Below are 25,745 nucleotides of genomic sequence, written 5' to 3'. Positions count from 1 at the left end.
CCGAGGATAGGAGCTTCAGCCCTGTACCTCCCAGCTACAGCCCCATGGAGGGAACCACAGATTAGCGCTTCAGCCTTGGGGCCCTGTGGCCCCCTGGAATGGGCTCATGGAGCCCAGGGGGCCACAGACCCCCAGTTATAGGGTGTGGCCGTGGGGAAATACAAATAATTGCAGTAGGTGTTCTGTCATCTGTCCTAAAATCTAGCCGACAACCCTGCATAGCAATAAGAAAAGGAGTACTTGTGGCACCTTAGAGGCTAACAAATTTATTAGAGCATAAGCTTTCGTGAGCTACAGCTCACTTCATCTAAGGTGCCACAAGTATTCCTTTTCTTTTTGCGAATACAGACTAACACGGCTGCTACTCTGAAACCTGCATAGCAATGACTTCGCACAATGACATTGCATAACCTTTACATTCATATAACTTAAATTTTTAGGTTGCAACAAGTGGATGCCACATCTTAATTACACTTGTGTGAAGATGTTACCTACTGTTACAAATAATTAAGTAGGAAAAACAGTTTCTTTCAAGCGTGGTAACTGATAGCACTTTATCTGCAGCCAGTTCCATTGTTTTCTCCAGTACAGTTTGTTTCCCGTTTGTGTCTTTCTCCTACCAAGAACCAGAGAGAAACACTTTTTAAAAATTAAATAAATAAATAAAAAAATTAGAAGCCTACAACAATTGGCAGAGGGATGTGGGGGAAGTATAATCCTTGAAAGTACCACACCTCTAACACTGCTGCCCTTGTTTCAGATTAACTGTATTCCATAAATCTTTCAGAAGTGAGGAACTGTTACTAGTTCTGATCTATCATCATCACCTGGAGATATGCTGAGACGGACGAAGACAAGACCTTCTAACCTACTATGGGATGTTTATTCTTGGCAAGCTATAACAGCAGATAGTTACATGGACAGAACCTTCACTGGCCAATCAACTGTACCTTCAGGTCTCAAACATACTACAGCGTTCTCACTTTCAGGGAGTTTGTGTGCAACAGGTGGAATAAGGCAGCTTTCTAATTGCATCCTCTCCGATATGCCAATGCGTGGAAAGATATGCCCTAAATCTAATTTGTCTACAAAATAAAATGGCTCAATGCAGTAGCATTATTTCTCTTTCAGCATTTGTTCTATGATTCTTGTTGGTAGCGGGACCTACACCTATGCTAAAAAGTGGCTACTTTATGCATTTCAACCTTCCTAGGTGGGGGAAGCTGACAATTCATTGTTTTAGACTACCATGCAACTATGAGGAAAGCCCTGGCTGCACTAGCACTTTTTAAAGGAGTGTGGTGTGTGGGTTTTCTTTTTTTAAAGTGGCTCAGTGGTAAGAAGTCCCCTCATCAGTCATTGCAGGGGTTGTAGAGAGCTAGTCAATGCCCACTTCAGCAGCCACGTGAGGGATTTACTCCATGCTTCATTTACGGTAGCACGTCTCCTTTTTAAAGTCTATGTGAAAACCTTCCTTATTTCATGTCCTTCTTACAGTGTTACACTAGACTGCTGCTACACAGTATTTTCCCATCAGCAGAAAATATTTTACTTCACAAATTAAACAGTGACTTTGTAGTGTGGGTTTTCTTAATTATAACTTTTCCTTATCTGTGGTTCTTCCCTTCTATTTGGGATTTTTACTCTTCTTCACTTAATTAAACATTTTCTATCTGGATTATATTTTCCAGCTACCAGGAGAGATGGGAATTAATTCTAGTGCTATTAACCCCCATAAACAGTACCTGGAAGAAGTCAAAGTTACCAAGATGTAGCATATTCTTTAGACACTAGACTTCTTTTGGGGAAAGAACAGTGCTGCCGAAGAGACCCTGGCTTTATTCTTGCTCTTTCAAATGTTCCTCTGATATTGTTCACTCTGAAGAAAAAGGCTAGAAGGACAGTTAACATGACTACAGCTGTGGCCTCTGAAGCTTTAGATTTCACCCAGACAGCTCTTGGCTAAAGGGGGGGGGGGGGAATGCCTTGCTTTTATTTTGTCTCCTTGCTACCTGGGCCATAGGGGCTCACCACCTTTTGGAAGGGCTCCTAAGAGGATGAGAAATCAAATAAAATTACAGAGCCTTTTCTCTCTTCTTGCCCTCCCCCCCATGCAGGTAGGTAAATGCAAGAACAAGATCGGTGCAAGTCTTTGGTAACAGGCCTCCTGTGCTGAGTGTGCTTTGTTTCTACAGGTTTCAGAGTAGCAGCCGTGTTAGTCTGTATTCGCAAAAAGAAAAGGAGTACTTGTGGCACCTTAGAGACTAACAAATTTATTAGAGCATAAGCTTTCGTGAGCTACAGCTCACTTCATCGGATGCATTTGGTGGAAAAAACAGAGGAGAGATTTATATACACACAAACAGAGAACATGAAACAATGGGTTTATCATACACACTGTAAGGAGAGTGATCACTTAAGATAAGCCATTACCAACAGCAGGGGGGGGAAGGAGGAAAACCTTTCATGGTGACAAGCAGGTAGGCTAATTCCAGCAGTTAACAAGAATAGCAGAGGAACAGTGGGGGGTGGGGTGGGAGGGAGAAATACCATGGGGAAATAGTTTTACTTTGTGTAATGACTCATCCATTCCCAGTCTCTATTCAAGCCTAAGTTAATTGTATCCAGTTTGCAAATTAATTCCAATTCAGCAGTCTCTCGTTGGAGTCTGTTTTTGAAGCTTTTTTCTTGAAGTATAGCCACTCTTAGGTCTGTGATCGAGTGACCAGAGAGATTGAAGTGTTCTCCAACTGGTTTTTGAATGTTATAATTCTTGACGTCTGATTTGTGTCCATTCATTCTTTTACGTAGAGACTGTCCAGTTTGGCCAATGTACATGGTAGAGGGGCATTGCTGGCACATGATGGCATATATCACATTGGTAGATGCGCAGGTGAAGGAGCCTCTGATAGTGTGGCTGATGTGATTAGGCCCATTCCACCATGATTTCAACAATTTCCATCCCACCATCAACCTCACCCTGGACCAGTCCACACAAGAGATCCACTTCCTGGACACTACGGTGCTAATAAGCGATGGTCACATAAACGCCACCCAATATCGGAAACCTACTGACCGCTATTCCTACCTACATGCCTCTAGCTTTCATCCAGATCATACCACTCGATCCATTGTCTACAGCCAAGCGCTACGATATAACCGCATTTGCTCCAACCCCTCAGACAGAGACAAACACCTACAAGATCTCTATCATGCATTCCTACAACTACAATACCCACCTGCTGAAGTGAAGAAACAGATTGACAGAGCCAGAAGCGTACCCAGAAGTCACCTACTACAGGACAGGCCTAACAAAGAAAACAACAGAACGCCACTAGCCATCACCTTCAGCCCCCAACTAAAACCTCTCCAACGCATCATCAAGGATCTACAACCTATCCTGAAGGACGAGCCATCGCTTTCTCAGATCTTGGGAGACAGACCAGTCCTTGCTTACAGACAGCCCCCCAATCTGAAGCAAATACTCACCAGCAACCACACACCACTAACCCAGGAACCTATCCTTGCAACAAAGCCCGTTGCCAACTCTGTCCACATATCTATTCAGGGGATACCATCATAGGGCCTAATCACATCAGCCACACTATCAGAGGCTCCTTCACCTGCGCATCTACCAATGTGATATATGCCATCATGTGCCAGCAATGCCCCTCTGCCATGTACATTGGCCAAACTGGACAGTCTCTACGTAAAAGAATGAATGGACACAAATCAGACGTCAAGAATTATAACATTCAAAAACCAGTTGGAGAACACTTCAATCTCTCTGGTCACTCGATCACAGACCTAAGAGTGGCTATACTTCAAGAAAAAAGCTTCAAAAACAGACTCCAACGAGAGACTGCTGAATTGGAATTAATTTGCAAACTGGATACAATTAACTTAGGCTTGAATAGAGACTGGGAATGGATGAGTCATTACACAAAGTAAAACTATTTCCCCATGGTATTTCTCCCTCCCACCCCCCCCACCCCCCACTGTTCCTCTGCTATTCTTGTTAACTGCTGGAATTAGCCTACCTGCTTGTCACCATGAAAGGTTTTCCTCCTTTCCCCCACCTGCTGCTGGTGATGGCTTATCTTAAGTGATCACTCTCCTTACAGTGTGTATGATAAACCCATTGTTTCATGTTCTCTGTGTGTGTATATAAATCTCTCCTCTGTTTTTTCCACCAAATGCATCCGATGAAGTGAGCTGTAGCTCACGAAAGCTTATGCTCTAATAAATTTGTTAGTCTCTAAGGTGCCACACGTACTCCTTTTCTGTTTCTACAGCAGTTTGAAATAATTCATTGCCAGCCCCGTGGGCAAGAGTAGCCCTTCCAAGAGTGCGATGGGGCTACACGAGGGCTTGCTAAGTGGGGCGCATCCGCGTGGGAAGAAAGCAGGCACCCGCAGAGTCCCCGAGACTCTCCCTTGCGTCTCTCTGGCCGCTCCAGCAGCTGCCCCGCCTGAGTCAGGGCATCTCCACCTGCTGAGCTGGGGTATTCGGGAGCCTACCAGCCGCTTGAGCGCAACGACCGTCGCTCCCTTCAGCCCGGGAAGGTGCAAGAGGAGGAGGCAGGGCCCGGCGCTGGTTGGCCGGGGGAGGAGAATCGGGGTGAGGGGGCCTGGTTTAGGGGCCGCCCTTGCGGGCTGGCGGTTAGCGGCGGCCGCGGCTCCCCATGGCGAGCCAGTCCCAGTGCCTGGAGGACGCGCCCGGCCGCGGGCCCCGCGGGGAGCCGAGCTCGCCCGAGCTCTACAGCGAGGCGCAGCGGCTGGCGCTGGAGGAGCTGGTGGCGGGCGGCCGGGCCGCTTTCCGCGCTTTCCTGCGCCGCGAGAAGGTGCCCGGCTTCCTCTCGGAGCCCGAGATCCAGGCCGTCCTCCAGGCGGCCGCGCCGCCGGCCGGGGCCGAGAACGGGGCGGCCGAGTCCTCGCTCAGCGCCTCGCTGGACTGCTCCTCGCTCACCTACTTCCCCGAGCAGTCGGACGTGGAGCCGCCCGCGCTGGAGCTGGGCTGGCCGGCCTTCTCCGGCGGCTCGTACCGCGGCCTCACCCGCGTGGAGGCGCTTTTCCAGCCCAGCTTCGGGGAGACCATCTACAGCTGCAAGGAGGCGGTGCGCAGGCAGATCCGCTCGGCCAGGGAGGTGAGTCCCCCGCCCGGCCTCCGCGCCCCCTTCCTGCCCGAGCCGCCGCCTCCGGGCACCGCGTCCCTTGCCCTGGGAAACCCGCGCGATGCTGCGCTGCACAGCGCTCCTCTGTGCCTGGGGAACTGGGGGCCTGGAAGCTGGTGTTGCACTAAAGACCCCCTGGTTTTGGTCACCTAATCGCTAGCCAGCTAGGATTAAATTCTGAAACCTGCAACTTTGCATTATTATTTATTTTTTGCATTTTTTAAAAAATCATGACTTTAATGTTTTGCTCTTGCAGCAAAAACTTGTGACAGTCATGGTTGTGGTGAGCTTTCTTCTCTGGATAGGCCATCACTACCATCCTGCAGGAGAATGAAGGAAGGGAGAAGAAGCTCCTCAGGGCAGGGATCCTGTCTGCTTTGTGATAAAATCTTTCCTACTTTAGAAACTAGTCTTTCGGCAACATATGTGTTATATGCAGAATAAATGACAGTGTAGTGTGCTTATGGAAACTCATTGGTCTCGGTTAGTTCACGTGGAATTTTGGCAATTATGAGGAGTGTGGTCATCCCAAAACACATGCTTGTAGCACTTTAGTATCACACCATCACATAGTGTGTCTTTTAAATAAAACCTGATACCTTAAGTCTAACACACACTGCATGCTATGTACATACTACACCTGGAGATCACTCATGCCACCTCTAGGATAGACTATAGCAGCCTTCTGCCTTGTAGTCATAGAATCATAGAATATTAGGGTTGGAAGAGACCTCAGGAGGTCATCTCGTCCATCCCCTGCTCAAAGCAAGACCAACACCAACTAAATCATCCCAGCCAGGGCTTTGTCAAACCAGGCCTTAAAAACCTCTAAGGATGGAGATTCCACCACCTTCCTAGGTAACCCATTCCAGTGCTTTACCACCCTCCTAGTGAAATAGTGTTTCCTAATAGTCAACCTAGACCTCCCCCACTGCAACTTGAGACCATTACTTCTTGTTCTGTCATCTGCAACCACTGAAAACAGCCTAGGTCCATCCTCTTTGGAACCCCCTTTCAGGTAGTTGAAGGCTGCTATCAAATCCCCCCTCACTCTTCTCTTCTGAAGACTAAATAACCACAGTTCCCTCAGCCTCTCCTCGTAAGTCATGTGCCCCAGTACCCTAATCATTTTCATTGCCCTCCTCTGGACTCTCTTCAGTTTATCCACATCCCTTCTGTAGTGGAGGGACCAAAACTAGACACTACTCCAGGTGTGGCCTCACCAGTGCCGAATTGAGGGGAATAATCACTTCCCTCGATCTGCTGGCAATGCTCCTATTAATACAGTCCAATATGCCGTTGCCCTCCTTGGTAACAAGGGCACACTGCTGACTCATATCCAGCTTCTTGTCCTCTGTAATCCCCAGGTCCTTTTCTGCAGAACTGCTGCTTAACTAGTCAGTCCCCAGCCTGTAGCAGTGCATGGAATTCTTCCTGCCTAAGTGCAGGACTCTGCACTTGTCCTTGTTGAACCTCATCAGATTTCTTTTGGCCCAAACCTTCAATTTGTCTAGGTCACTCTGGACCCTATTCCTATCCTCCAGCATATCTACCTCTCCCCCCAACTTAGTGTCGTCTGCGAATTTACTGAGGGTGCAATTCATCCCATCATCCAGATCATTAATAAAGATGTTGAACAAAACCGGCCCCAGGACAGACCCTGGGGCACTCCACTTAATGCCGGCTACCAACTAGACATCGAGCCGTTGATCACTACCCGTTGAGCCCGACAATCTAGCCAGCTTTCTATCCACCTTATAGTCCATTCATCCAATCCATACTTCTTTAACTTGCTGGCAAGAATACCATGGGAGACTGTATCAAACTTTGCTAAAGTCAGACTTTGCTAAAGTCAAGATGTATCACATCCACCACTTTCCCCATATCCACAGAGCCAGTTATATCATCATAGAAGGCAATCAGGTTGGTCAGGCATGACTTGGTGAATCTTTGTTAACTGTTCCTGATCACCTTCCTCTCCTCCAAGTGCTTCAAACTGGATTCCTTGAGGACCTGCTCCATGATTTTGCTGGGGACTGAAGTTAGTCACATTAAGTTTTTCAGAAGAGAACTGAAGAACATCTCTACTGAGATTTTATCCCTATGATATCAGCTATGAAGGCAGAGTGTAATTATCCAAGCTGGATCTTGGCCAGGCCATCTAGACTAATAATACTTCCTTTGTTCAAAATGTCGTGGGATCCCACATTGTTAAACAACAGAATACCAATTGAAGTTTATTAAATATTTTTGCTTTTTTCCCTACAGTTTCAAATATATTGATTTTTAACTACAACACAGAATACAGTGTAAAGTGCTCACTTTATATTATTTTGATTACAAATATTTTCACTGTAAAAATTATTAAAAAAAAGAGTGTTTTTCAATTCACCTCGTACAAATACCATAATGCAATCTCTTTCTTGTGAAAGTGCAATTTACAAATGTATTTTTTGTTTGGTTGTTACTTAACTGCACTCAAAAACAAAACAATATGAAAATTTAGAGCATATAAGTCCACTCAGTCCTACTTCTTGTTCAGCCAATCGCTAAGACATACAAGATAGTTTACATTTTCGGGAGATAAGTGTGATTAATTTTTAATCACTTGACAGCCCTACTAATGACAATACATTGAGGATCCTCAGCATTTCTTCTAACCTAAAGAAATGATAGTAAAGGGGAAACCAATTCACATCAGTGAAGATACTTGCTGTGATGAGAAGTTCCTTTTCCTTGCATACTCAAACCCTTTGCAGATAACACTGGTGAAGTCAGCGATCCTTTCCAAGTTTTGGAACTGAAGCAATCCTTCTCTTCAAGCAATACATTTGCAGGAAAAGGACACAATCCCACAATCTCTGATTTAGGATGTGTCTCTCCTATTGGAGGTCGGACAAGATGATCAGAATGGTCCCTTCTGACCTTAGTATCTATGAATCTATCAAAATGGCTTGCATTTGTGTTGCATCTCCAACTTGAGGTACTTCAGTGTAAGAAACTTCAAGATAAGAATTAACCATCTTGCCTAAGTTCTGTTTTGGACTGAATATTTACTCCCCGTTCCCATATCCCAGTTTATTAAGTGACTGAATGGTATCAAAGGTCAATTATTTGATTACGGAAGGCTGGTGGTGAAACACCCATCTTTAAAAAAAAAACACATTTCTAAGTAAGCGTCTTACTAGCCCACTCATCTGGTGTTGGAGAACAGTCAGTGGTCTCTGACTGCCCTGGTGGGTCTTGGGATCAATTTAGAGGTGGGGGAAATGAAGGAATCTTAAGACCTGTATGGCTTAACCTTGAGGGTGAAGTCATGCAAGCAAAAGACGGAGCATAGAATACAAATATAATTAAACAGTGAGCCAGATGCTGCTGAGCAAATGACAAACGGAGATAGTGTTCCCTGATAAGTGATGATACAGTACTTGATTTTGAATGTATATAAGATTCCTTTTCCTGAGTAACTTATCCATTGCCAGAAAGGACTGACAGCCAACAGTCTCTTTCCCAATTCACTGACCTGCCTTCAGCTATTTAATTATGTTGTTTGCATCCTAAGAACCAAAGAGAAGTAGTCCCTATTCACAGACTCTCTAGTTCCTGCTATTGTAATTCCAGGTGTACAAAAGGAAACCATGTGGATGGAGTAGCAAAGAATCTTAGATGTACTTTCTTTTTATGCATTATCAAATGGTAAGTGTCAAAGACAGAATGAATACTCTGAGAAGCGGGCTCCCATCCTCCTATGAGTTCAATATCTGTTTTTCCATTTTACTGTATATGACTTTGTGGAAGCGATGATATGCAAAGATTGATTATAATGGGTATCCATATACCTTAGGTGTACTGTGAAGCAACATATTTGACACCTAATATAGAGGTATAGTACACCTGCAATACCTATGTATTTTTCCCTTTGAAGTGCTGTTAGCTTAACCTAAACTCATTCCCTTACCCTTTCATCCCTCAGTATCATGGTCTCCTCTCTCACCTCTGATACAGAGCAATATAAAAAGCCTTCCCACTGTAGAGCCTGCATATACTGCTCTGGTTCAGCCAGGGATTTGTCTGTCATCAACAAGTTGATTCAATAAGATATTACGCCATCCACCTTGTGTCTCTAATATCCAGGGACTGATGCAGCTAGAACATTGCATATCTAAATTATCCAGTACTTGAGACACTTATGGAATGCTGCTAAGAATGGCAGAACATGTTGACTATGCCACAATGAAATAACACTTAAAAAAAGTAGCAAGGAAAATGGAAGCTTGTCTAGGGAATATGGTATCGATAAAAGAAAACCAACCAGGGAACTACTTAATTTGGAAGCTAAATTGATTCATACACCCCTCTGCCCTTTCTAAATCTTCCCTGGGGTGCTGAGAAAAATAAGACGTAGGTCACAAGGTTTTCTTGAACTAATGGTTTCTTCTGTATTTTTTTCAGGTTATTGCTGTGTTTATGGATACCTTCACAGACATTGATATCTTCAAAGATCTTCAGGAAGCCTGTAGCAAGCGGAAAGTTAACATGTACATTCTTTTAGATTGTGCTTCATTTCCCCGCTTTCTGAAAATGTGCAGAAATCTAGGAGTTGATCTTGAGCAGGAGAAGGTAGGCACTGTGATACTTATGGCAAAAAACAATTTGTTATTGGCCCTATTGCAACCATAATATCTGAGTTTTCAAAAGAAATATGATTTGTGTAGCTCTTGCTCTTTTTTGTAAGTTTTAACTGATCTTGAAAAAGAAGGCATTAACTGCACAAACGATGATGTCTTTAGAGGTGCACTAACACCCACGTATTACATTGAAGTGATTGTTTTGTCTTTAACACTTGTTATGGGATTGCTGAAAGCACTGCAGACACTCTTTTCTTTGTTTAAATATCTGTAGCTTGAACCTTAATTTTCTGGCCATCTCATAAAGTAAATTGACTTTCCTTAGAATGGGAATCTTTCTGATGAATGTCTTAATGTTTCTGGCCCAGATTATTAAAGTTCTCTTCCTTCTTCTAGGAAATCTGTTGAAAGAGAGGTTCTCTTCCCACAAACAAACTATTTAAAGGGGGAGGGGACTCATATTGTGTAAACACATAATCCACTATATTTTAGCCACTCTTTTGTAGGGACACAAAGGAGGGTTCAGTTCAGTTTAATCCATTTCTTATTCCCTTAAGGACAAATATGTTGGGTGGTCTTGTTAGCCCAACTTACAGAGACGGAGACTAAATTCTGGTTCAAATTTTGACTTAATGTTTTGCTCCCTAAGCCACAAGAACCCTTTAGAATGGTCATTTTACTCCTTAGGAGAGTGAATCTTATGCCACTCAGCAGCATCCTGTGTTAGCTGATCAGCAGTGGTCTTAGGACGCTTATCATTTATGTTTATAAGTTTTCCTCTTAGGCAGAATCATTTTCTTTTGATATGTCAAAACTTAATTTTTTTTTCCTCTTTCAAACACATGATGAGAATTCGAACTATATCAGCAAACACTTATTGCACAAGGTCAGGAGTCAAAATTGTGGGGAGGGTCCAAGAAAAGTTTATCTTGATGGCATAAGAGTGACAACAGATTCCTACAGGCAAGTACCCTATTTCTTTTCATGTCCTTGTCTCCTATGACTTCTTTGGATTGTGGGGTGAAAGGGAATAGTACAAAACTGTTTTTCTTGTGAGCTGTTGATCGTATGTGATGTTTGCACTAAAAATTATGTTGCTAACTATCCATAGTATAGTAACAATCTAGTTTCTTGTATTGAAAGAGAACATGTATTGGCACTATTTCAACCTTTGTGTGGGTGTATTATTTGTTGTAATAAATTAACATCATTGTGAATTTTCTCATTATTAAGTTTCACATGGACTGATGGGAAACTAAGCAGCAGTAACATCTTGATTCTGTCGGGCCCAGCAGTCGCACACTTTGATCTGGAATTCCAGATCCTTTTTGCACGGTCAAAGCCCATCAACCCCAAACTGTCATCCAGTTGCAAGAAGAATGGAATGTTTGATCAGCTGGTCAGGAGAACAAAGGCTTCCAGTGACTGGATAAAGGAAAACTTCTTGAGAATGGAGTTTTTCTACCTTAGAGCATTTGTAGAAAACATGAGAAGGAAACAGAGCTTCTTGTATGCCTCCAGGGAGGCAAATGTGAGTCAAATATCATAATGCAGGCATCTCCACTGTTGACTGAGAAGAATGTCTCTGCAATCATGAGGCCATGTTGGAGCATAGAGAGGTGAGCATTGTCCACTCAACTTGAAAGATGAGAAGAGCCCACTGTGCCCATATCCAATGCTTCCTTGCAAACCAATGTTGTAATGGTAGCCACTGGAAAACAAACCTCAAATTGAGAGAAGGCAATACTCAAACAGTGGTTCTACTGAAGACCACTACAACTCAGGCCAGCAAACATAAGACTGTGTTATTGTCTCTGCCTCCTAGGTGATAATATGTGGATATTATCACCAGCATGTGGATAACTCTCTTGTTAACTTCTTCTAGTTTTCAGTCATTTTGCTGCACTTTCACATCCTCTACTAGATCAGTATCCTTGTATCTCAATGGCTCTGGTTATTCTAAAGACTCTTGCTACCGAAAAGAACACTGCTTAAAGAGCTCCTTCTGAAAAATAAATGGGGGAAGGGGCACTCTTCTGCTCTGAAATCAGGTCCAAGCTCAAACTTGTGTTTGGCAACCTCTCCAGCCAGGGACATTTGACTGAAAAATGACATGGATAGCCAAACCATAACATATAACCTCAACTAGATGGAAAAAGATCTATGTCAGCCTACTGGGCCTCAGACATCACACCCTTTCTTCAAATGAATGGCCGCAGCTAGGTGGAGCAAGTTGGTGCATCAGCTGCTTTTAAGCATTGTTGTTTGCAGTGTTGTTGTGGCCATGTTGGTCCCAGGATATTAGACAGACAAGGTGGGTGAGGTAATGTCTTTTATTGGCCCAACTTCTGTTGGTGAAAGAGAGACGTTTACATGGAACACTGTTGTGGTTCTTCCTATGCAACTTATTACACAATACACAGTGAAGTACTTGAAGCATTAAATCATAAAAGTACCTTAATTTGCTATTTGAGTTTTGCACAAATTACATTTTAAATGTACACTATCCTTTTTTGTTTTGTAATAAAGTATGGATAAGGTTGCAAAAAGATTTTTTTATAATCTTTTTTAGATATTCATTTCTCTAGAATACTTTTTTTCTACACTGAAGCTTTCCCTATTTGCTTTTGCAGAACCAAATGAAGGCCTATTTCGTTATATCATTGTACATTCACCATACCTGACCTGACAGACACAGGAGCTGTTGCTTTCAGCCTACTCCTGGGACAAGTTTTATGAGAGGTTTTGAAACGCAAGGGAGAATTCCCCCCTCGCTCCCTCACTGCACACATTTTCCCCAAAAATCAAAAAAGCTCACCTTAACCTAGGCCAGGCAAATCATATGTGCAAAAAAAAAAAAAAAAAAAAATCAAATATCCTGCCACTTTAAGGTCTTCATAGAAATTCAAAGCTCTCATTTAAAACATATCTAACCTTTTCTGTTGCAAAAATAGTAATTTCAACATATATTCTTGCCCTGTGGTCTCATTAATCCAGCCTGGTAGAAAATTCTCTTCAATCAAACAATGGTAGCTGCAGTAAAGTAGGAACATACTCTTAACCCACTTCATTCACTGAGGCCTTGATTCAGCAGAGCATTTAGGCATGGGTTGAGTGCTTTACTGAGTCTGGGCCTGAAGTGTGAATATCTAAACCTAACTGAGGAGTTATGTATGTTGTTAAGCATCGCAATTAAAAACAAAAAACACATAAAACTGGGGGCAACCCTATTTTATTGCATTAAGGCTGTTTTAAATCAGGAAAAATGTAATATTCTAGATTGACATTAATTTGCACTTCATATAGCCTGTTATACGTTATAAACAAGAAAAAATCTGTTGTGCAATAAAGATAACCTAATTTATCTTCTGCATTTATTGTAACTGAAACTTAATTTGCCTAATCTAAGAACATTCAATAATCATAGGTGTCCATGATGGGTTTTTTTTTTAATCCTTGTGTGCTAGTATCTTAAGTGTGGGTTTGTCCTTTGCTATGATATGTATCTCTTCAATGCAATAATCCTCTTAATGCCACTTTTGTGATCTATGCAGAATGTTCCTGTCAGACTAATTTACTCTTTCAGAATTTGTAAGTGTCTGGCATATTTGTGTGTTCAAAATTGATGGTGGACTTTTCTCTTGAATGAGCTTTTTCGCCTCTTTTTCTTATGCAAAGGATTCTAAGTTTACTGTAACAGTGTTTCTTGTATGGGCTACTGTTGCTGTGACTGAAAAAAGCAATATTTATATAATAACTGTTTTTAATAATAGTGGGAGATCTTTTTATTATTTGTAATTTCAAAATGTATCCAAATAAACAGCCAGGATTTTAAGATTACATCTCTTATTACAATCAAGGACATAATTTTTCTCTAAAAGAATTTGCCAAACAGCCATTGGATTATAATAAATAAAAATTAATTGAAAGACCATATTAACCAGGTAAGGTATAAACACATCACTTAAGATTAATTACAACAGTCATAGTGCTGCTCTATCACATTATTTATGTGCACGATAAAGAGTGCTAGAGATTAAGAAGCAAGTGAAATGTGGCTGGGGATTTTGTGGTTCTGTGAGTTTTTCACCCTCTTTTGTCAAAGATTTAATAAAGCATCAGGGTAATTGAACTTAATTGTCTGGTGATTCTTTTCCCAAACCGTCAGCTGCCTGGTATAAAGTGCAATGACTTTGGTGCATATATCCTTGTGGTAGATACCACTCATGGTAGGGAAGATACTTGACTTGGTTGTAATGAATATAATGGGGATTCTTTATTGAAGCTGTTGGATAAAGATCCTGTGGCTCTCCTCAGGTTGAGCCACCACCTCAAATACAGCCTGTGCTGCCTTTTTCTTATTGTACAGCAGAGGTTCTCAAACTTCATTGCACCACGCCCCCCTCTGACAAAGCCCAAGCCTGACCACCCTGGGTGGAGGGGGCGGGGGCAAAGCCAAAGCTCAAGGGCTTCAACCCCAGGCAGGGAGCCTGTAACCTGAGCCCCGCTGCCCACGGCTGAAGTCCCTGGGCTTCAGTCCCGGGCGGTGGGACTCAGGCTTTGGCCCTGGGCCCCAGCAAATCTAAGCCAACCCTGGGGACCCCATTAAAATGGAGTCACAACCCACTTTGGGGTCCCGACCTACAGTTTGAGAACCACTGTGATAGAGGGTTTTCTTAAGGTTTGGCTAGGACTAATGAGTCATGCAAGGGATTATGGCTTGCATCATATATTTGTTTGTTTGTTTTTTTCTTCTGTGAATTTAAGGAAACTTTTCACAAGTCAAGTTTTGGGCATGTGTCTTAAACTGGGCCTTGAGCAGCCCTATCCATCCTGCTGTGCTTCGGTTTCTCCTGTGCTGGTGCTGCCTAAAGTTACATCCTGTGACTGGCAAACATACTGGATGTAGCTTCTAATGCTGTCCATAATACAAATGGTCACAGCAGCAGCCAGTTTGCTAGCTTCCCTGCCTTTTTACCTTGCACTGCTGAATTCATTTTTAAGACATAACAGATGAGATCAAACATAAGGAGCAATGTTGACTATTAGTCATCAAATTTAGGTAGGGCTTAGCTAACATGTGGTAGCTAAGGTGAACCTGAACTCAGTCTCTTTTCCTAGTTGGCCAGGTGAAATGAAATCTTGCACTCAGTGCGGTGGCATTTTCTATGCTTGTCCGCAATGCAATAACTTTTGAATATTGCATTTCAATCAACTCCAAAATTTCAGGGACTGTTGCAGGTATCAGTGGGCAGAACCCTATTGCTTTGGATGAAAATAAAAAAAAAAAAACAGCAGGAAGAAAAAGGGGGTGCACAGATCCTCTGGCATCTGGTTAGCAGACTAAGCAACTTCAACCACCGACTGTGTCTATAGATCAAATAACCAGCTGAAGCCAGCCTTCCAGCATAGCAATACCCCAATCTCAGCTCTGCTGCTGTTCCTAGTACAGTTTAAATATATTGACCCCCTGAATTACTTATCTCCCAGAGAGAAAGAAAAAAAATGGGTTAGAGGTGGGGGTCTGGGGCGTACATACACTGTCCTTGGCATGGGCAGGGGCTCCTGGGATGGGGGCCCATGGAACCGCAAGGGAAGGGGGAATGAGGGATACAGAATCACTAGCAGGAGGAGGAAGAATGAGGAACCTGGATATGGGATGTGGAACACACAGCCCTTGGCATGGATGGTATACAGAGATCCTGCATAGGAGGGATGGGGAATAGGGAGGCACACTAAGCCCTTGCCATGGTGAGGGAGGGGGAATGGGGAGAAGGCAGAAACAGTGCCCCATGCCTAGGGGCTAGGGGAACTATGAGTATACAGAGCTGCTGGTGTGGGAGGAAGAACGGGGGACAGACAGAGACCCTGGCTTGAAGTGAAGGGGAACATAGAGACTCTGGCATGAGGGAAGGGATAAAGGGGTTGAAGAGAGTCTCTACAACAGAGGGGGAGGGGAGGATGGCACACACAGAACTTGTGGCTGGGAAGAGAGAAATGCAAGGACCCTCGAGTGTGCGCAAAGTGCTCAGCCTAGGGAAATAACAAAGTGTGCAACTCTCTAGTTATGAGTGTCATGATGCATGGTATTTTTCTTAAAGCTCCAGCTCCTAGGAGCAAATTCTTAGGTGTGAATATGAGATTTATTTTTTTCTTAATGAATGTTTCTAGCTCACCTGGTTATAGAGGAAATCTTGAAAACATTATCGAAGTGCACCCTAAAGGCTCAGGCCAGAGATATACATAAAACTTTTGCCAATATAGTAATACCAGGTGGGGGGTGGAGGGCTGATTTTTATGACATTTTTATACCTGCAAAAGCCCTAGCGTAACTTGTTTTGCTGCGGGAATCAGTACAAGCTATACTAGCAAAAAAACTCTTTTGCAAGTATAAAAAACCATGCCTACACTAGGCGGCTTTGCCAGTGTAGCTATACTGGTATAAAAACACATGCAACCCTTTTCTAGTCTAGACTACAGTCAGATCTACACTTGGATCTGGTCTATACGAGAAAGTCTTACTAGCATAACTGTTGGTTAGGAGTGTGAAAAGAATCACAGTGCTAACCGACATAGCTATGCTGGCAAAAGCCCTAATGTTGATGCAATTGTACTGGCAAAAATGTTCTTTTGCTGGCATAGCTTTGTTTTGGTTTAAGTTATACCGGCAAAAGACCTGTATAAACTGCATCTGAACTAGAGGGATTTGTTGATATAGCTCTACTGTTATAGCATACCTGTAAAGCACTCCTCGTGTGGACTCAGTATATACTGGCAAATCTGCACTTTTGCATGGATAGTCCCTTTCAGCCCCTCCCTCTGAAATAAACTATACTATCAAAAGCACAATTTTGCCAAAATAATTTTGTCTACCCTAGATGTTATTGCTGGCACAGCTATGTTGGTCAGAGATCACACCCCGTACCTGATATAGATGTGAAAGCAAAACTCTGTAGTGCAGACCTAGTCTAGATCTGAGAAATCAGCAGGCAAATAAACAGAATCCAGGACATAGCATCTGTTTAAAATGTAATGATTTTTTTAAACCATACATGATTTTCTGGGGGCTCAGCACTGGGGAACTGGCAGTATGGGAATATTTTGTCATGGGGTCTCTGAATACAGCATTGTCCTCTGTGCCCCCACTTATTAATAGGCTTGAAATTGATTTAGATTAGAGAGAGAGAGAGAGAGATGGCTAATATCAATGTTTACTTTAAAGCTTTTTTCTTTTATTGCTTTAAATTTTCACAGTTATGGGAAATTATTGGGGGTGGGGAGGCCAGACAATAATTATTTAATGGCAGTTGGCACTGAGATGCAAAAAGTTAAAGCTTCATAACTGTTACACAAATAGCCAACATCACACATCAAAATCTATCAGGCGAATTTCCTTCAGTCAAACACAGGGATACTCAAATTGAGGCTCAGGAGCTGCTAGTGGGTCTTTAATGTATCTCCAGACATGGCTCTTTGCAGCACACATTAAAACACAGTGTGATTTAATTGTTAACCAATCTAAGTTATTAACCAGTCAGGCTGCTTTTAGTATGTTATTAACCAATTGTAGTTGATAAAAATAATAATGCTTGGTCAGTCACTTTGCTGTGAGAATATATATATAAAAATAATGAATTCACACTACTATGGCTCTTTTGGGTACTACTGATTGCTAATTCGGCTCCTGTACCAGGAGGTCTGTCGCTGATCTAACCATATTCCCAAGCAGCATTTTCCTGACTTGGCCCAGCTGTAGATTTCCGTCATTATTGCTTGAAGTATTTTCTCCCAGGTCTGGGGATGGTGAAATCACCACTTACCGCATTTACCCATGGAAGTCCTTCCACGCCCCGCTAATAAAGATCAAGGCACAAAGCCCCAAGGAGTCCGCGCTCCCTCTGCTCCTGCCGCCCCTGAGGGGCGGGGCCTTCTAGCTAGGCTCCTCCCCGGGCGCCCATCACCCTAGCCTCTGGGCGCTTCCTCTGGCGGAGGAGGGAGCTGCCTGGGAAGGGACCGACGCCATAGCAACGGCCGGCCAATCGCACAGCGTGTCACGTGACGCACAGCCCCGCCCCTCGCTGTGGGCGGGGGCGTCACTTCCGTTTTGACCTTTCACCTCAAGATGGCGGCGCCCGTAGGACCGATGAAGTTTTGGAAACCGGGTGAGGGGCGAACGGGCCCTGGAGGGAGGAGGCTACTGGGGAGCAAGGCCGGGGATTGGCACGGCTGGTGCTAGTCCCCTCTGCTTCCCTTCGCCGGGGCCGCGCCGCGCCGCGCCGCCGGGCAGGAGCCTCCTGTGCCTCCCCTCGTCCCATCCCCTCATGGCGCTGCCCGGGGCGGGGCTGGGGGCAAAGCTGGTCGTTTCTTACCCTTCCCCACCACAGTGACCAGGAACTGGTGATTTAATGGTCTGTGATTCTCCCCCCCCCTCCCTCCCTCCCTCCCGCAGAGTCTGAGGGGGGCATTTAAGTTCCCCTTGACCTGGCAGGGTTACAGTCCGGGCGCCCCCAGCATCGGAGCTGCCGTTCTCCCTGCTACTGCCTGGCCCCGGTCAGCAGAGATGCTGAGGGTGGATGGGTCACGGAGTCTGAGCTCTGCTCGTGCAGCTGAGGGTGGGCCCTGGGCTGCAGGGTAAAGGCACATCGGCACGGGTGCATTGAGGGGGCGGGAAGCTTGTGCTTGTGCTCGTGCTCCTGCTGCATGGGTTGAAACTCCCCTGTGGATAAATAGGGTAGTGGGTGTTCAGGGAATCTCAAACAGGCATCTTTCACCAGCACTAAATTCATGTATACCTCTAAAATAAAATAGAATTAGTCATCTTGTAAGCAAGGGATTCCCAACCTTAACTATAGCAGAGCTGCAGCTCCTCTAGATTTGCTCTCTGCTTTGCTTTTATAATAACTGAAACACAAAACTGTTCCTGAAAGAATTATACTATCTTATGCTCCATGTTTTCTGTGACGAGCTGAAAACAACTTACTATCACCCAGAGGCTCCAGTAATGCACTTGCCCGAAGCAGCAATCAGTTCATGGAAGAGCCAGAATTTATATTGATTGATAGTAGAGTGGGGGAGAGAGAGGCAGAAACATTTTGAATTCAAGTAGTCAGTTTCCTGGGATGTACTGAAATCTCCTGTGTGTCCCAAGTCCCCTGTAGCATGGTCACTGTACAAACGCATGGGAATATGCAGTCCATACACTGAAGATTAATGAGAAATGTATACATTGCTGTAAAATTAATCTAAAAATGAGGAAGTCTGGATGAGCCTTGGCAAGTTGAATTAGTTACCTGATTTAAATAAATTATCTGTCGGGTATGTCCAGGAGTGTGGTACCAGAAAGCATATGGGTGATGAGAGGAATTATTCCCTATCTTTCTGTCGGAATCCAAATGTTATATGATACTGATGTTTAAAGCTATGTCTACAATGGGGATTACATTCTTATTGGAACCATTTTTAACCCTTCTTTGAACTGGTCTATGTTAATACAAAATGTAAAGAGTTTGTTTGTTGAATGTGGATGGGACCTGCCTGTTTTAAAGCAGGACTGAGCAAATATCGTTTAAATCCTTCTGTGGACATGGCCAATAATGTGCAACACAGATCCTACAAAATGAGACATCTCAACTGAATAGCGGAGGAGAAAACTGCAGAAGATGCATTACCTTAATGAGAAAATCCCCCCCATGATTGAGCATTTCCTGCTGTCATGACTTTCCCAATTACATGTACTGAGAGTAAATAGATTTGTGAGCTCAATTTAGTGAGTGGCATGGCTCATAAGCAAGTAGGGTTAAAAGTACACCTTAGAATTAATCTCAATCAAAAAGGTTCCATTGGAAAACTTATTCTAGTATTGTGTGTTGATGAAATTGATTCTTATTTCCTGTTGCTGGTTTTAAATGACTAGAGGCATTCCTGGGAAAAACAGTGAGAAATACAGTATGTCAAAAACCTTTCTTTTAAGTGAAAGAAAAGGAAAAAGAGAGGTGCCAAAAGTTAATGCTTTTGTACATTTCTCATGAAATGTTTCATAGAAGTTTTTATAATTTTCTTTGAGAGAGATAGATATATTGTGCCATGTTAGGAGACTTTAAAAAATGGACATTTATATTTAATTTGGAACAAGTTCCTGTTTATTAAGCATTAACTACATATGTTTATGATTATTATGTTAGAGATGCTTAACAGCACATATTAGAAGGCAGAGTTCCTTTTCCTAAAGAACTTATTTGTCTGAGCTAGATTGAGATATGCCATGCAAATTTCTGTCATCCTCCTATTAAAATTGTCTCATGTCATGTAGGCACGGAAGGTCCTGGTGTCAGCATCACAGAAGAGAGGCAGAGTGCTGCTGAAAGTACTGGTGTTTCTGTCATCTATAATCCCTATGCATCTCTTTCAATTGAACAACAGAGACAAAAGTTACCAGTGTTTAAGGTATGAAAGAACTTTTTGATATGCTGAATCTCATGCCTGCTGTGTTTCTTTTATAAATTGTTTTTGATCCTCTCTCTTAAAAATCACTTTACAACATGAAAGTGATGTAATGGAAGCCACCATTCTGATATTTGATGAACTTTATTCTTTGTGTTTTATAGATGTTGGCAAAAGTGAATCTGCTCTTTTTTATTACAATCTTTATGTGGACTTATGTTCAAATATTATATGTTGTGCACTGCATTGATGGATTTTAATGAATTGTTTAGCTGTCTGACATCAAGCTCTACACATAATTCATACCTTATACTGAGTGTATGTGTATATGTGCATTGCTCTTTGCAGAAATGTATTGAAAATTCTGTTGTACAGATTTGTTCTCCTAACTTGAATATGTTCCGCCCTTCCAGCTTAGAAACCACATCCTTTATCTGGTGGAGAACTATCAGACGCTGGTGATTGTTGGAGAAACAGGATGTGGAAAAACTACTCAGATTCCACAAGTGAGTGTGCATGTGATGTAGCAAAATTGTATTCTTCCAAGAGATCTTGCATACGATGACAGCCAACTCTTGGGAGCAGTGTAGAGACCTTATGGGGCAAGGGTGATACCTTAGGCCCAGTCCTGATATTGCAATGTATGAGAGGTATGAGAAAGCCTTACACCTTGTCTCTCTCTTGCTATCAGCCAATAGGTTCTGGCATTGCAACAGCATAAAATCCTTCTGCCACATAACATATTGGCCTACGTAACAAAGGACCATACTCAAAAATCAAACTTGGCTCCACAATTCCCACTGCAAAAAGCTCCTCAACTAGGAGGTCAACTTTTCTTAAAATTATTACTCCTTCAGAATTCTTTTAAATTCATCACCATTTGTAAAGTGTGTTTTTTGTTTTTGTTTTTGTTTTTGTTTTTAAAAAAAGAAAAGAAAAAATTTCAATCAGGATTTTTCTAATTCTTTGTTCAAACAGTGACCATCTTTATTTCCTGTGCTTCATTGCCAGAAAATTGTAACATGATGGGAGAAACATATTGCATATTTGTGTGGCACCTTTTCATATTCCATTAAAATATTGGTTGTCTTCGAGTGCTTGCACATGTCCATTCCACATTAGGTGTGTGCATGCCTCGAGTACAGTATGTGGAAATTTTTCTGTCAGTGGTGCCTGTCAGGTCAGCTCTAGCACGCTCTGGTGCTGCGTGCTCATGGTGGAGGTATAAAGGGAACGGCCAACCCCACACCCCCCTCAGTTCTTTCTTACCACCTGTGATGGTTGCTGGAACTGCTCTTCTTGCTACAGCAAGCTGTACTCAGTGGTCTTCATTTTTCATCCATTTCCCCTGTTTCTTTCTTCACTACTTATTTATTTTTTTGTTTGGACTGTAAATAGCTTTTGTACATCGTTTAGTTGGAGCTTCTTGCTTGTTAGTGGATTTTCATCTGCCCCTGGTGCCAAGGCATGCCTCAGTCACCAGGCTTCAAGCCCTGCACCAAGCCTATGCCTTTGAGCGACCTGCATGTCAATTGCTTAAAGTGCTTGGGTGAGGCTCATGTCCAGGGCCATTGTCATAATTGCCGGGATTTCAGTCCTTGTACGAAGAAGAACCAGGAGGCCAGATTGAAATTCCTATTGATGGAAGAGGCACTCAGACCCTCTTCGGAGCCAAGCCAGTCAGACTCGACACTGAGTATTTCAGCGTCGGTGCAGAGTGCTCCTTCCACCATGAGGGACTCTCGGTACCATTCCCCGTCCCTGGTGCCGAGAAAGAAACATAAGAAGCAGCTGGCCAAGAGGGGGCATTCCCCGACTCAGAAAAAGGCCAAACATGGGGAGCGCAGTGTAGTGCAACCTGAGTCAGGTCACTGCCATGCCTCCTCTCCATGCGTGATACCATTGATTCCATCCTGTTTGCAGTCTGTTGAGTCCAGTACCGGATAAGCCGGTGCCAGAGGGACAGCAAGGCTCTGGCGTGATCGTGGTGTTGGCCACACTGGAAGCATTCATGGCAGGCAGATACTTGCTTGTGTTATTGGTACTGCCGTTGACGGCAGTGCAAGCGCCGGTGTAGGTGGACAGAAGGGAGCATGTCATCTCAAACAGCCGCTCGGTACCTGACCCCTTGGTACCATCTAAGGGGAAACTGTCCCTGCTATCCTTGATGCAGGCCTCCCCGCCTCAGCACTGGTCTCTGGAACTGATGAGTACTGCACCGCTATGGTCCCCGGAGGAAGGCTCATCGTCTGAGTTGGAAGTGGGGTCGGATACCCAGCAGATGGGTCGCTGTTGGGCGCAGGGGTACCTCCAAGTGCTTGGCCCAGTGGGCACTGGCCTGTGTCGATGCAATGGCCATTTTGGAACCTTTGGCGTTTTCTCCTGATGTCAGGGGCACTTTCCAGATGCTTATATTCGGTGGCCTCAGAGAGAAGGGCTCTTCCATCCCATCGCACAGCACCCGACCTGGACTCTGATCCTGGTACCAATCCATAGGACCTAGACTTGCGGGACACGGTCGATGCAGAAGGAGAAGAGGAGGGCCCCTTGCCAGTGCAGGCTTCCTCCTCCTCCCTGGACAAGGCAGTGTCAGAGGCGGGCATGTCACCCCCCACTCAGACAACTTCAAAGCTCATCTGGAGCTGATCAAGAGGTGGTCTTGAACTTAGGGCTGCATGTGGAGGTAGTCATAGACTCCATCCACAGCCTTGTCAACATTCTTGGCTGCGCTGTGGCTGTCTAAAGTGGCTGCCTCTCAATTAGGCCATCATGTGACCAATTAAAGCCTTGTGGTAGACAGGGGCTGCATGCCCTAAGGCGAAGGACTCGGAGACCTATTTGGTAGAAAAGTTTATTCTACAGTTTTAAAGCTCTGCATATCCAACTAACAGGCGTTATTAGGGAGATACAATTTTAATGTCTGGGACTCCATGTCAAAGTTCAGAGACTTGCTTCCCCAGGAGTCTAGGCAGCACTTCTCTGCACTGGTGGAAGAATGGAAGTCGATAGCCAGGGCCTCTCTGCAGGCTGCCGTGGACACAGCAGATTTGGTAGCTAGATCCATGGCCTCAATTGTGGCTGTGTGCAGCTGTTCTTGGCTGCAGTCCTCAGGCCTACCATTGGGAGGTCCAGCAGTCTCTCCTGGACCTTCCGTTTGAAAGGACCTCACTCTTCTCAGGGCAGACAGATGCAAAGCTCCATGGACTGAAGGACTCCAGAGCTACCCTCAAGTCCCTCGGCCTTACACCCTAGTGCCTTCTAGGAAGCATTTCAGGCCTCAGCAGAGCGCCTATTTCTATGCTCCACCATCCCTCCACCACCTGCAAAAGAAACAAAGCAGGAGTTTTAGGCACAGGCAGCTGCCCCCATACACCTCAGCATCTGTACCCGCCCCACCCAGATACTTGGGGGGGGACTCTAAAAACTTTTGACAGAACATCTGAGGGGATGCAGGGTTGGCCGGTTCCGTTATACTGGCGCCATGAGCATGTGGCACTAGAGGGTGCTAGAGCCGACCCAATGGGTACCACTGAGGGAAAATTTTCCGGCAACTGTGCCCGAGGCGCGCACACACACCTAACATGGAATAGACATGTGCAACACATCCGAAGTACAACAGTTTCAGAAACTTAGTGGCTTTTTTTTTGTGATGAGTATTATTAAAAAAAATTGATATTTGCTAAATATATAAAATTAGCTCTTCTTGCCAGACTACATAGCTACAAAACTAGTGAAGTATATTAACTGCTTCAGCATGAATACTTGCTAATGCTATTCAGACATTTTTCCTGAGACAGGACTACTAAATGAGAGGGGCAGGAAAGGAATCAATAAGAAGAAATACTTTACAGCTGTGAATCTTCTCTCATCTGAATATCTTAAAATGCTTTCTAAATGCTAATGTACCTGTGAGGTAGGGGTAGTAGTAGTATACCTATTTTATAGAGGGGTCAACTAATGCACAAAATCTTTGTGTTTTACCTGCGGTGTCACAGAGAGTCAATGTCAGAACCAGGAATAAATCTTAGAAGCCCTGATATCCAGTACAATGCTTTAACTGCTGGATACATTGTGTCATGTATGACAAATTCATTCCCTGTCTTCAATGTTTGTTTGCAGTATCTAGCAGAAGCTGGCTGGACAGCTGAAGGGAGAGTAGTTGGAGTGACACAGCCTCGCAGGGTTGCTGCTGTTTCAGTGAGTTCCTTTCTTTTTTTGCTGTAAAAATTAACCTTGTTGCAGCTTCAAGTTTAAATGATTCTTCTACTGATTTCTCCATAAGCAGAATTTACAAAAGTTCTAAATACAGTATCAGATCTGGCCCTACCACAGAAAATTTTTACTAATCCACACATTGGTTCAGGGTAATTTAATAGCAATTTCCTTTTAATGGATGTATTGATTCAATTTGTATCAGGTTATATAACTGAACGTTAGTTTCCATTTGTCTGCATCACTAAACTAGTAGAGAGACAAGGTGGGTGAGGTAATATCTTTTATTGGATCAACTTCTGTTGCCCTTCTCTGTACTTTTTCCAGTTCCGCTGTATCCTTTTTGAGATGGGGTGACCAGAACTGGGTACAGTATTCAAGATGTGGACATACTGTGGGTTTATACAGTGGCATTATGATATTTTCTGTCTTATTATCTGTCCCTTTCCTAATGGTTCCTAACATTATTAGCCTTTTTGATCCTTTAATGACTTCTCTGTCTTGGATTCTTTCATTCTCTCTTGTATGAAATGGTTGCCCTCGCTGCTAGTTTTGTAGCATCCCCTTTCTCCGTACCACATAGAATTGTATGTACCTCAGTCATGTTCCCTTCCTGAGGTCCTCTTTTCTAATGACTATAAACCTAATTTTCACAAAATCTCAACATATGGGACGTTTTGTTTTGTTGCTCTTTTTCGTGTCATTTCATTCAATATCCTTCCTGTAGCAAGGTCCCCATTACTCAATATGGGCTCTTCCTGTCTTTAATAATGCTTCCATGATCATTTCCACTGAGTTGTGCTCTTTTCTTCTGATATGCCCCTTGTTCTTTTCTTAACTGCTGCCAGACATTGCGTTTCTGTCCACTGCAGCATTCTCCCCTCAGCAACAATCGTTTTCTTCTGTGTTTTGTAGCTTCTGGCCATTTCATACACAGACCTCCTTGCTAGTCTATATCCTGTCCTAATTTCTTTGTTACATTGTATGTGCCACCTGTCAACCTGTATCTATGGTAATGTGCTATCTTAGAAAAATAAATGCTTGATGGATTCCTGTTGCCTTTTCATACTGTATTAGATCATTTATCTATCTAGTCCAGCATCCTGCCTCCACAGTGACCTGAGTCTAGTGCTTCTAAAAGAGAGATTCTCACCTTCATCTTTTCTCTCCCAACCCTCATCTAATATGCCTAACTGACTGTGTAATTCTGTACTTGACAGACTTTGTATATTGTAAAGATTAATGTTAAATTATAGTCCTGTGTTCTCAATGGTACCTCTGCTTTTACCCCC

The 25,745-nt window shown here is 43.6% G+C and overlaps 2 protein-coding genes and 1 long non-coding RNA gene across 12 annotated transcripts in view; 2 read left to right on the top strand and 1 right to left on the bottom strand.

Moving 5' to 3' along the window:
• Positions 1–320: 320 nt before the first annotated feature.
• Positions 321–5,107, bottom strand: LOC122456441. The gene is made up of 3 exons (XR_006275377.1): positions 4,969–5,107; positions 1,746–1,879; positions 321–616 (listed from the first exon to the last, which is right to left on the bottom strand). It is a non-coding gene; the product is annotated as an uncharacterized LOC122456441 (long non-coding RNA).
• Positions 4,397–13,933, top strand: LOC119842310 (protein FAM83D-B-like). Of its 4 annotated transcripts, none has more exons than XM_038370265.2 (4): positions 4,397–5,146; positions 9,626–9,793; positions 10,646–10,764; positions 11,035–13,933. In XM_038370265.2, the coding sequence occupies exons 1-4, from the start codon at positions 4,685–4,687 to the stop codon at positions 11,348–11,350; spliced, it is 1,065 nt and encodes a 354-aa protein (XP_038226193.1). In that variant the 5' UTR covers positions 4,397–4,684; the 3' UTR covers positions 11,351–13,933. The 4 variants fall into 4 exon arrangements, with proteins under 4 accessions (XP_038226193.1, XP_038226195.1, XP_038226194.1 ...); XM_038370266.2 differs by having other exon boundaries at positions 4,400–5,146; positions 10,652–10,764; XM_038370267.2 differs by lacking the exon at positions 10,646–10,764 and having other exon boundaries at positions 4,399–5,146.
• Positions 13,934–17,686: 3,753 nt separating this feature from the next.
• The window catches only part of DHX35 (DEAH-box helicase 35), a 47,461-nt gene continuing 39,402 nt past the window's right edge, over positions 17,687–25,745 (top strand). For 3 of the 7 annotated variants that reach the window (XM_043495730.1, XM_043495727.1, XM_043495726.1), the window contains exons 1-4: positions 17,809–17,963; positions 20,111–20,244; positions 20,655–20,747; positions 24,361–24,438. In XM_043495730.1, coding sequence (XP_043351665.1) covers positions 17,924–17,963; positions 20,111–20,244; positions 20,655–20,747; positions 24,361–24,438 — 345 coding nt within the window. In that variant the 5' untranslated portion in view covers positions 17,809–17,923. Of the gene's footprint in view, positions 17,964–20,110; positions 20,245–20,654; positions 20,748–24,360; positions 24,439–25,745 lie in introns of all 7 variants that reach the window. The other 4 variants (XM_043495728.1, XM_043495731.1, XM_038369972.2 and 1 more) reach the window with 3 other exon arrangements.

This window comes from Dermochelys coriacea, chromosome 13 (assembly GCF_009764565.3).
Source record: "Dermochelys coriacea isolate rDerCor1 chromosome 13, rDerCor1.pri.v4, whole genome shotgun sequence".
In the NCBI taxonomy this organism is placed as follows: Eukaryota; Metazoa; Chordata; order Testudines; family Dermochelyidae; genus Dermochelys; species Dermochelys coriacea.
This window is presented reverse-complemented; position numbering and strand designations above follow the sequence as displayed.

Excerpts from the sequence above, each read along its gene's own strand:
- LOC119842310 (XM_038370265.2), top strand. The coding sequence starts at position 4,685 with ATGGCGAGCCAGTCCCAGTGCCTGGAGGACGCGCCCGGCCGCGGGCCC. Across the intron at positions 5,147-9,625 it reads AGATCCGCTCGGCCAGGGAG|GTTATTGCTGTGTTTATGGA; the intron begins GTGAGTCCCCCG and ends TATTTTTTTCAG. Across the intron at positions 9,794-10,645 it reads TTGATCTTGAGCAGGAGAAG|GATGAGAATTCGAACTATAT; the intron begins GTAGGCACTGTG and ends TTTCAAACACAT.